At 39.9% G+C, this 11621-nt stretch overlaps 1 protein-coding gene across 3 annotated transcripts; it reads right to left on the bottom strand.

The window, feature by feature from the left end:
* Window positions 1–584: 584 nt before the first annotated feature.
* ark2n (arkadia (rnf111) N-terminal like PKA signaling regulator 2n) lies at window positions 585–11098 on the bottom strand. 3 transcript variants are annotated; one of them, XM_061062049.1, is made up of 5 exons: window positions 10849–11098; window positions 9200–10096; window positions 3881–4051; window positions 3313–3427; window positions 585–3196 (listed from the first exon to the last, which is right to left on the bottom strand). In XM_061062049.1, the coding sequence occupies exons 2-5, from the start codon at window positions 10029–10031 to the stop codon at window positions 3007–3009; spliced, it is 1308 nt and encodes a 435-aa protein (XP_060918032.1). In that variant the 5' UTR covers window positions 10032–10096; window positions 10849–11098; the 3' UTR covers window positions 585–3006. The 3 variants fall into 3 exon arrangements, with proteins under 3 accessions (XP_060918032.1, XP_060918034.1, XP_060918033.1); XM_061062051.1 differs by lacking the exon at window positions 3881–4051 and having other exon boundaries at window positions 10849–11095; XM_061062050.1 differs by lacking the exons at window positions 585–3196; window positions 3313–3427; window positions 3881–4051 and adding an exon at window positions 4058–7590.
* Between the last annotated feature and the right edge of the window lie 523 nt (window positions 11099–11621).

Below are 11621 nucleotides of genomic sequence, written 5' to 3'. Positions count from 1 at the left end.
ACCTCAGAAACACTGGTATACTGAAAAAGATCAATTCAACTTCAATGATTAAAAAAATATCTTCAGTAGTAATTTATCTCTTCCTAGTCTTGGCACTTGACATTAGAGGCCCACCAGTGTATTAAGTAGGCAGATATTATTTGCAAATTTGAGCCCATCACAGATATCAATTCCAACATAAAGGTTTTCGTACTGGGGTTAAAAATTAAAATGTAATTTTAGAACACATAATATAGAAAACAAGAATTAAAAGAATGTGTCAACACAAAGTTCACCTGTGCTCAAACGCTATAGTTGGCAATATTCTCAGCTCTGTTTGCAAAGCAAGTAGTGATTTCTAAGTAGCTTAGTATGTTTGCAGATTTATAGTGGTGAAAGTCCCATATTTAATTCTAGCTCATTTGGCTTCCATATCAGCAGTCAATACATTTTCACCTCTTAAATCCAAATGGGTAACAGTCTCAAAATCCTTTATCTATTGGGTTCTACTAAAAGCTCTGAAAGTCACACACGAGACCAAAGAGTACTCAGCCTGCCTGAACAATAAATAAACGGAATAAGAAATAAAAAGCTGTACAAGAGGATCATTAAATAACGCTCTATTTATTTAGTTTTAAAATAGTTTCTTTTTTTGTTCTACAGACATAATTTCAAGGAAGTCAAGGACTTGCAGAAGCAACAAAATAAACAACCTTTTTTTTTTTTAAATTTAAAATACTGACAGTAAAATAAAACAAAACAAACAGAAGAACAGAAGAGCGAGGCTAAATTACATGTGGTGAGGAAAATATCGGACATGAGGTTAAAAACGTGACCAGACATGCTATGTGCAACCATAGTTGAGCATCACTGCCCAAGTTTTCTACCAAACCTCTATCACTAAGGACATGAGTTTTACAAACAATTCATAAAAATCCTAAGGAACAAAAGCGAAATGGGTTTTGCAAGCAGGAGTGGTCTGGTAAAAGACATCACAGTGGTAGTTGAATGAAGTGGAGAAGACTGGCCAAAGCAAAAAACTAAAAATATAAGCCGTGTCATGAGTTTGAAATGGAATTCTTGTCCCCTCATGTAACAAAGACTGACTTCCAAATGAAAAGTATATTAAAATTGGGAAAGAAAATTAAAAAAAAAATCCATTTAGGCTTTGGTTTAGTTCCTTAGATTACATTTTCCCTTCCCTTCTGTGACCAGCAGAAGTTAAATTACTGGACTCTACAATTGTCAAGCATCCTGTAGAAGACAGACAAGTTGGTATCTCATGAAATTAAAGAAATGTTTCATTTTAAAACAGTGTTTGAAGTTAGATCACTGATTAACAAAAAAAAATACCAGCATGACTGCAGTACTGTATGAACACAGAAATAAGAGCACAGAGAAGGGAGGAGGAAACAGGCCCTGAGGATCAGGGTAAAGAACAGTTCATACAGTAAAAGCTTTTTCTATAACTTCCCGACATCTTGACACAAACGCCACCCCGCGTTTACTCCTTTTCAGTGTGCTAAATTCAAATCTATTATTAAAATATTTACTGTTGAGATAGCAAAACCCACTGCTCTGCAAGGTAAAAGAATACGCTTTAGAAGATTCTAAAAGAAAGTAGTGCACATTTCAAGGCATTCAGGCCATCTTGATTTGCAGTATTCAGTGGAAAATACCTTTTCCCAGTTGTTTTAAAAAGGGGTCCCCAGAGGATTAAAGGTGTTTGCATCCACTCAGGATACGCATGCAAACAATTAGTGCACCCAGTCATACATTCACTGGTAACTACTACCCACGGGACTCTCGCAGACTCTGTTGTTTCCAACATAAAAATAAGTGTTAAAACAACTGGATTGAAACCTATTGCCAACATCACCGTGTTCAAATACAGAAGTGCTGTCTTGAAAATGAGTCTTATTTTGTAGTGTGTTCCCATCAGAGTTTCGATTAAACCAGCAGTTCGTTTTCACAACTAGGAAAACTTCTAGCAAATAACCCCCACAAAAACAGAAAATTGTTGTTTTTTTTACACTGCATTTTTTATGGATTAAACAAAGGAGATATCAGCAAGTTAATAGGTGAGCTCAAGAGGTTCTGCTGGGTACATTTTGTTGCTTTTGAATAGAGCATGGCTAGCTGTCTCCCTCCTTTTCTAGCCTGCTAATCTTAGCTAACCATCTGCTTTATGGAGCCTTGTATTGAATTGAGAGATATAGAACTGGTTCAAAGTCCAACTCTTCACAATGAAAACAAATAAGCACTTTTCCCCTACTGTCAAACTATTTCTTTAAGATGAACCGAAGACTTTCCTGACGAAACAGATCACAGGCTGTACCTATGCGGAGAGCAGTATAGAAGAGCAAAGCTTTAAACCTAGACTGACCTACATGTGAAACCAGTGGTGAGACTTCTGAAATAAAATTGACCGTAGATGTGTACAAAGCAATCTTTGTAATCAATCTACTGTCTCCTGTACAACAAAAAATGTACCAGCTGCCATTTTGTATCAAATGCAGGGGAATACAAATTAAATTTGAAATCAAGTCTGAAAATATGCCTTTTGGAGTCTGTGGTGGAGAAGGTCCACAGCCACGACATTATACTGACATGCTCTCAAGCAGCAACTTGAAGTTTTCACCATAGAGCTTGCAACACAGAACAACAAATGCCTGCTCACATCCATTTTTAAGGGGTAAATGAGGTATTAAATGAAAAATATTGCTATCATTAACAGATAAATCACTGTTACATACTTTTCCACCTGCACTTGAAGTGATGTGCCATTTAATTAAAACTAAATCCAAGCTAAGATCAGGTAATCATGTCAGTAGAATGGCTCTGATACACATGATTGTTTAAAGGTATGTATAAAAAAAAAAAAAAAAGCCCTGGAGCAGGAGTCCATGAGCGATTACAGGCGAGGCTGCGACAAGAGGAAGGATTTCAGTCGTAACATGGAGGCAAGGCAAGAGGGATGAGGAGGACCGAGAGGAAGAAACAAGGAGTCTTCAGTGTACAACTTGTTTAAAGTAGGTATTTGTGTCCTGCATCCTCATCCAGTGTGAGGTCCACCACCTCAGGAGGAGACACCCAGTTGGGCTGAGGGGAAACAGTAGTCCAGAGTTGGGCTTGATTTGTGCTGTTTAACTGCTCCACTGAGTTGTCTTTCCAGGAGGAGAGACTCTTTATCACACCTCCGCATGGATGAGCACATCTACATTTAGAAACAAATTCATAAAGAAAGCAGACAGTTTTTCGTTAAACCGGAGGAGACATTTCACTTTCAATAAAAGTTATATTTTTGAAAGTACCCCTAAAGACAGTGTTTACCGTGCTTTCTCCTGCACTCCGACAATTTCCACTTCACTGTCAGAGGAAGCGATGTTAATCTGGCCCTTGTTGTGTATGGAACCCTCCTTGTGCGACAGCTCTGCCTCCACGTGGCCTGAAACAAATCAAAAGAGGAACAGTCACACATTGTGAGGGGCACCCAACCAGTAGAGAGCTTCAGGCCTCGCTGACACATAAAGACTGCAGCTGCCTTGACATGGAAAAGAAGAAAACAATGATGAATCTGACACTTAGCCTAGCAGACATGGCAGGGAGTGACACATTGGACAAAACATAACATTGTGGACTTTAAATTCGAGTTTTGACACTGCAAGCTAGTCAGTCAGAAAGGTCAATTTGTTGTTTTGGAAGAAGGAAGGCGGAATAAGACTTTTTTTAAAGCACCAAGCCAGTAGCAAGAAGAAGGCTTCAGAAAGGCGTCTTGCTGAGATTATTAAGACCGTCTCCCCACATAGCACGTTGCTTATTGGTGACACCAATGCCTCTAAATGTTCTGTCTTCACTGAGAGGAAATGATCAGTTTGGATTTACCGGGTTTGTAACTGACCTGAGATAGAGCTCAGAGCTCTTATACACCCAGAGTGAGCTGCCATATCCTGGCCTCTGTGTGTTTTTAGCTCATGCTTTATCACCGTGGGCCGGATTGTCTCCACACTCATACTCTCCTGGTTAGAATCAGTGTCTGAAATATCATAGTGACCCACTACTGGAGGCCCGTCTGCAGGAAACAAAGAAAACACTTTATTATTCAAATCATGCCTGGGAGGAGTAGGACTGTTTGAATCCATAGCCCAGCTAGCTGCAGCTCCTATATGAAAAAGAACATGGAAACATACCCTATTGCCCCAGATATATACCAACAGTTTGGCTCATTCATTTTGGCTCATCCATTCAGCAATAAAACATGAACAGTTGAAGAAATATTTAGGATGCTTAACTAGTGAGTCTTTTCTAATATTAGAGTGTTTGTATCAATAAACTTTGTGCAACAGTTTTTTTTCTCTCCATTTATTGCTTTTAAAATAACAGCCATTCACATAAAAACTACACTAGAATACAATCATTACAAAACACTTCAAAATTATCTTAATCTGTCAAATAAATTTTGTCACATAAGTAAAAAGGCCAAAACAACAGAAGTGGAAGAGCTGAAACATGTATCTTTCTTCTACCCTGTAAAAGGAGTCCCTGGGAGAGACACACACTAACACAGCTACCCAGACGTGTCTTTGGGTATGTGTGTGTATACTGTGTTGTTTGTGAGAGAGGGTTGGTCTGGACAGCATGTACTATAACAGAACGCTGCCTATGAATAGCTGGTCGGGCTGCAATAGGAAGGTACCAGGGTTACCAGAGAAAGGGATTTAAAGGCCATGTATTAGAGATAGAAAAGGACTCATGTAAACCAGGATAGTTCTTTGGTAAACAATTGACTGTCCTTAGTGTTATTTCTAATGCACACAGTGTGTGATTGTGAGGGCTCACTTTAACATGTCGACAGAACAGTTGATTCAAAATTAAAGTTTAATGGCAAAGATGAAGCATTGGTGTTTGTCACTTGCAAGGCATTTCTGCATGTCGCATCTCCGCTGATGCCAGTTGGCCAGTGAGCAAAGTAATTATAAGGGCTGTACCCCACTCAGAATTTAGTCAGTCGAATCTGATTTGGCTGGTAAAAAAAAAGTTTGACTATTTATCCTTTTTATTGTGATGCACCACACCAACCTTGTGTATAAGCCTAGATGAGACTCATGTTTTACCTGTAAGAGGCATCTTTCTCTTACATTTAAAAATTTCCAGAAGACTACCTTTCCAGTGCTTTAAGTCCGTCCCTGACGTAGACCATCTTTAATATTTGTGATGTATATTGTTAACAATGACCACACCACTGGAACAATCATTGAATATGTTTGCAAGCTTCTCAGCTTGGAATTGTAGAGCGATAGTTCTTTACTCAGTATTTACACCTTTTTGAATTACCAGGTGTGTTTAGATAATTTACCTGCACTTTAAGAACTATAACGATTTTTTGAAATGTACAGGCCGTCGTGCTGTTTTTTTTTTTTTTTTTTTTACTTTTCAGTGAAATATGGCAGAGTGATTCAGTGATCCAACTGACAAATCAAGAGTCAACCTGAGTCTTCTTGACTTATGATTATAGTCATCAACTTTTAGGGGGCAGCCCTAGTATTTAAGCAGAATCAAACAAAAACAAATTAATATAACAACTTGAAACAAGACAGAAGGCCAAAAAAGGCAATTAAACAGATCAAATGTCCGGTCAGTCACCATGTATCAGCATAAGCAAAGGTACACCTTGCACACATGCTGCTGATGAAACTAATTTGGCCTTGTACATTCTATATACTAATATAATCACATGCAAACAGGTGGGGGAACTTTCAGCCTTCAGTTGTGTAAAACTGACAGTCATAGGGCTACATATACACATACTGAAAATGTAACACTTCTTTTTTCAACATCCTTACACGATATGAAATATATTTATGGTATTTCATATCAGAAACATGATTAGGCCAATGAATCCTTCATTATGTCTGGATGTTGTTAGCGGTGTAGTGAGACTAGCCATCCACATCAGTAAAAGTAGTTTGAGGAAGGGGTTGAGGAGGAGTGTTTCCACCTCAAAAGACCATAGGATCTGAACCAGAGAAGGCCACATGATCACTCAGATCAGTCAGGTTTAGGAAGTCAGTAAACATTGCCATGCACCATACCACAGCTGTTATCACCGCGGTGTATTTGTTAGTTTGATGCCTGGGTTTTTCAGTTTAAAGTCAAGCTGCAGACACAGGCCAAGCCGGCAGACCAGTGAATATAGTAGTAACGAAATAAAGTAGTAACGAATATTATACGAGTAAAAATTGGAGGTTCTGAACATTGTAGCTGATAGCCACAACACTGGAACCCATGCCATATCTGAAATCCATAATCTATACGCTACTACAAATAACCATTAGGAGTCACTTCTCCCTCACTAGTTTCTTGTTACTGCACAAACGCAGCGATAGCAGCAAATGTAACAGAAAGGCAAACATTAAAAAACATATCTAAATATTTTCAAATCAAGACATTTAGTGGTAAGCATTTTGTCTTTATATTTATAGGCAAATCTATGTTTAAAATGTTTTGATGTTAGTAAAGCTATGCCACCAAAATAAAGGTTGCCAACATTTTTTAAGTCCTGAACCACTTTTAAGCAAAGTGCAAACATAGTTCAGGAAAATGAAGGGCTATGTAGATAGTGAAACCTAATTTTTTAAAGAAATAGTATGATGAATACTATGATGCTCTATTTATCATTCCCAGCATGACGTCAGAATGACAAGGCACATGCTATTAAGCAGCAGCACCCCACTTTATCACTGTTGTGATGGCTGCCAGGTGTTGTAAAGCACAGTCTATGTGAATGACGTAATCAGCTTCTCAGTGTACGTGTGTGTATGTGTGCACAACTGCTCCATAAAAACCTAACAAGCCATACATTAAGCAGTAGAATAAGAGCCCTGACTCAAGAGTCTATAGAGATTTGGCCTGTGTCCGTGTCACAGATTCAGCAGAAATCAAACAGGTGAGTTGAATTATTCAGAGAGTCTCACAGTGATTCAGTGTCAGCAGATGCACCAAGTCTCAAGTCTGCAGAGAGTCCAGATCAAATGAGCAGCTCCGGCCCAGCTGCTGGTTAGGGTGTATTTGCTTAGTGACCTCACAACAATTATCTATAATACCCTTTTCCATGATCCCTACAACTAGTTCTACACTTGGTAAGATTAAAGTCCAAAACAGCGAGGAGTGGTGTAGATGTAATCTAAACATTCAGGAGACCGGGGTCTGGAACACCTAGATTTCCATTCTGAGTGGTCACTTCAGGTAGAATGTTGTTGTTTATGGGAGTGGGGGTGAGAGTGTTATTCTCTCGTGCCAACATGTAGGCAGCCATAGTCTCTGCAGACTCCGATGATGGCAAATAGGAACTGGGTGGGGATGGGCGTCCACCCTGCTGCTGACCCTCGTGGGCATCACTTGAACGTTTGGATGAGTCGTCGGAGTCAAGATGTGCAAGCTTTTCCATCCAGATGCGGAAGCGCTCCTCAGTCTGGCGCTGCATCACAGCAAAGCGCGTCATGGCCTCCTCCAGGACACTGCCGATGCCGTTTCTGTCCCACGTACCGCTGTCCAGCAGCCCATGAATCTGGGCGCCCACTCTGGATCTCTCCGATGCACGTCTGAAGCCAGCTTTAAAGACATTGAGGCCAAGCCATAAGAAAATACAGTAGCACGTTCATGCTTTGGAGTTGGACTTTTGCATTAAAGAGAAAATGAGTTTGTTTTTGGTTACGTGCAGATCGACTGTTTACATGCTGATGGACTACATCATGCAGCTGTAGTACTCATATCTGTGTGCACGATGTAAAAATGGTTGAAAACATTTCATGTGGTACAGAGCCCTAAAGAAGAAAATTGGATGTTTCTGGTAGCTGAGTGATTGTGGTTAGGAAAATGTGTAACTTGAGGCTCAAGGAGGTGAATGCATCCATATGTGGCAAAAAAAATATACACTATGATAAATGGCTACAGATACGTCTTACTCTGTCTACTGCAACTTCAAAAATCTTTTAGTTTAAGCCAAAAGAATGCACGTTGTATAAGACCTTTATAGTGCACCTGAACAAAAAAAATACTAGAAAAACAAGTAGCACTCTCAAAACAAACTTAATTATCAAAAAACACAAACAACATAAATATCTTAATTAATACTGCCTACTAGAACCAATGTAGCTTCTTTTCATGACATTCAAACACAGTGAAGAGATCTGTTAAGAATTTAAAAAGTAATTTATCCAACAGCAGAAGCAGACATCCCCTCTTTTAGCTACAAATTGCTAGTCACAACTTATGGAGAACTCAACTCACACAAGAGATCAGGAAAGACACGATTAACTTAGTGAAAAAAGGAGGGCCGCTGTGCCAACAATACTGTTTATGTTTATTCTTCTGTAGAGACACCATGTGCCAGAATTTAGTTTGCAGCTATCTTTGGTCAAAGCTGTATGCAACAATCCGGTAGGTTCTAGTCGAGACACAGCGCTATCAGATTCCTCAAAGGGTGCTGCGTAACTCGTTATAGAAAATACAACCACCTGTGTTAAGTTTTCTAAAATCTTCCTCGCCTCCTGTGTGGGCAGAGTGAAGTGTATGATAGTCCTAAAGAATATATTCAAAAGCTGCAGGCAAAGAAAGAAAAGCGGAATACACTTAATGAGTCTTGCAGCTTCTGCCAGCACACACCATTGTCTATTTAGGGAAAAATGTCAGAGGATATAACTGGCTCACTTGTTGAACCGAGAACACATAACTCAGGTTAGATTACCAGAACTTGGTTTATCTGTCGTTCAATGAGTTGAAGAATGTCCACTAGAGCTCCACAGCATGCAGACAATGGGATAAAGTTCTAACAAATCAAATATTGTTTTACTACAAGTGACAGGATATAGACTCCTCTAAAATGAAGAGTTAAAAAATCTAGAGACAGGGTGAATGAGGACAGATGATGAGTGAGAAAAAAAACACAAAAAGGTCACTGATAAAACAAACACAAAGAAGGACTTTTTCTAATTGATTATTACAAAAAGGGTTTGCAAAGCTCTGTCATGTGGTCCTTTTGCTTTTAAATTTAAAGAAAAGCCATTTTTAAATAAAGTCATTTTGATTGTCACACACTAAATGTTTTTTCTATTATCGGATACAATGCTTAACATGGGATAACCAAGTTGTTTTTACTGTAACCCTGGACAGTAGCATTGATACTATTCTAAAAGCATGTGCAGAAAACATTGGATGTTACCTGAAATATCTGTCTTGATTGTCTTGCTGCCTCCTGAAGTGTCATCATCGTCATCCTCAGAGGAGCTAGTGCTGGAGTCACATGTGAGCTCGCTGTCACTTGTACTGCTGTCCTGCAGCAGGTTATACTTCTTCCGCGCTGCTGCTTCTCGTTTTTGCCTCAGCAAACGCATCCGCTCCTTGTGTTTCTGGCTCCGGTGACCTTTCACTTTTCCCAGCTTGCCGTTGGTTTGTTTTTCCTGACCTCCCGCGGCAGCTGTGGTGGGCTGGCAGCGGTTTTTCTTTGCGGCCATTGCATTAGGAGGCATCTCACTCTCCGAGCGTGATCGCCGGGACTTCCTCCCCCCTGTAGACGTGGCAGACGCTTGCCTTCCTGCTGCCTGCCCTGGATCATTTGACGCCTCCATGTTGGCATCTTCTCCTGCAGGAGGAGCGGCACCTTCTTCCCCTGAGGAGAGCGTGTCTGAGTCAGCTAGGTGGCCGCTGGATGAGGGGGATAGCATGCAGGGATTTGAGGAGTCACTCTCATAGATATGACGTGATACAGGCTTGTCACTCCCTGTGGAGGCAGTCTGGGACTCTGGCGAGTCTCTGCGGAGTTCCTTCATCAGGCATGGCATGGAGAGGAGACTCTGCTCACCCTCTGTATTCAATGGGCTGTCTCCCTCCTTTTCCCTTGGCGGTGAGCTGGTACTGGTGGTGGTCTCTGTTTTCAGGTGCTCGTCCTGCTCTCCCTGAACAGAAGCTGTGGCTGATTGTGCTTCATCAAGGCACTCTAGGGGGCACTCGGCATCAACAAATTCCTCTGCCTTTTCTGAATCAGCCATCTTCATGCTAGTTGAGCCCAGAGCCCAAAGGTCCAACAAACATGGACCAATGTGCCTGGACAGGAGCTTACCTAGAAGAAGAAAAGACAAATCACTACCATCAATTTACAGTGTTAAATTGGACAGTCTGAGAAAGCCATTTAACCTACGGGGCATATTGACACAAGGCAATTTCATAACAATAAGATTCGTTTTTAAATTTGGCTGCCCTTCTGGATTTTGCAACTGGGATGTGAACTTTCAATGTGAGTTAGTATCAAATATAAGGCAGTTACAATGGCTTAATGTACTTGGTAAAGATTATAAAATATAGCCCTAGACATTAATAAATATTATTCTCTTAAGATAAATAAAAAGATCTCTGCAAACACTACACTAGTGGCATCCCCATGCTACCTTTCCCTCCTTCTTAACCTTGCATAAAAACACTGACTAGAAACGTATTTGAGGCTTATTTTTAGGAAAATTAGTGTTTATAATATAGAGCATTTATTCGTGGACTAAACACTTTAAGTTGGTTGTAACTTCAGCTAGCCGGGGCTAAAGCAGGCTCGTCACTCAGACACTACTTTTAGCTGCGTAGTAGCGCTAACCTCGTTCATAACCTCACAACTCTGCAATAAACTTGGCGAGAAGAAGACGACAAGTCATGCAAAAATGTTCGCGTTGCAGGGCAGCTGCCTCGCAGGATCCTAAAAATGGAAGTGGTATCTAGCCACCCAGAGGCGTAACAAGCAGGATAATGTCAGAAGCTAGCTATCAGCTCGCGTTATCTCTGTAGCCAACTTAGCATTCAAAACGGCTGGCGTTAGTTTCAACTTACCAAGGCGTTAGTTATATTTCTCTTTTCCCACCGTCAGACTTTTCGACATCTTCAAAAATGTGCAGTCTTACTGAGTAACGATGCATAAACAACGCACTGATAAATACACTTCACTTCTTTAAAACTTGAAAGGTGTTTTTTGGCGCAGTGTGCTCGCACCTTTCCCCGAGCCCTGTTAGCCTGTTAGCAGCTAGCTATGTATTTATTTTAAAATGTCTCCATCAGCCGTCCGTCTCTCACAAAGCTACATGCGCCACTTCCGGTCTCTTCTTACCCGGTCTAGCGCCCCCGGTGGCCCAACTTTAATACTACAGCATGAAGATACAGGGCAAAAGTAGAGGTAGGGTTATCATTATCCCCAATATTATCAATATATTACTTTATTATTATTTTTGAATTGAATTGAATTGATTCAATTTATTTCAGACATATCAAATAAAATCAAACATATCAAAAATACAAAACAAAATGAAAAGCATGAAAATACAATAAACAAAAAACAATGTTCAAATTATTTCACAAAAAAAGAAAAAGAAAATTACATATATTCAATTGATATGCCTGAAAAGGAGTAGGAAGAAGTATAAAACTAACTTTTCTTAATAGCTCGATTGGAGTATTTTTTTTGTATTGTCCGTTTAGTTTATTTTATTGGATTTTGCATTTGTTAATGGTGAAGAATGGGGGTAGGACTTGGCCTAGGCTTCTTCCTATCCCTTTTCGACCGAGTCAAATGTGTATTATATTGACATTTTTATTTTATTTTATACAGA

The sequence above is a fragment of the Labrus mixtus genome, chromosome 17, assembly GCF_963584025.1.
Source record: "Labrus mixtus chromosome 17, fLabMix1.1, whole genome shotgun sequence".
In the NCBI taxonomy this organism is placed as follows: domain Eukaryota; kingdom Metazoa; phylum Chordata; class Actinopteri; order Labriformes; family Labridae; genus Labrus; species Labrus mixtus.
Note: the sequence above shows the minus strand (reverse complement) of the source record. Positions and strands in the feature narration are given on the sequence as shown.

Coding starts and splice junctions, on each gene's coding strand:
- ark2n (XM_061062049.1), bottom strand. CDS start 10,031: ATGAAGATGGCTGATTCAGAAAAGGCAGAGGAATTTGTTGATGCCGAG. Junction 4,052..9,199: donor AATCAAGACAGATATTTCAG/GTAACATCCAAT, acceptor TGTTTCCTGCAG/ACGGGCCTCCAGTAGTGGGT. Junction 3,428..3,880: donor AGCTCTGAGCTCTATCTCAG/GTCAGTTACAAA, acceptor GATTTGTTTCAG/GCCACGTGGAGGCAGAGCTG.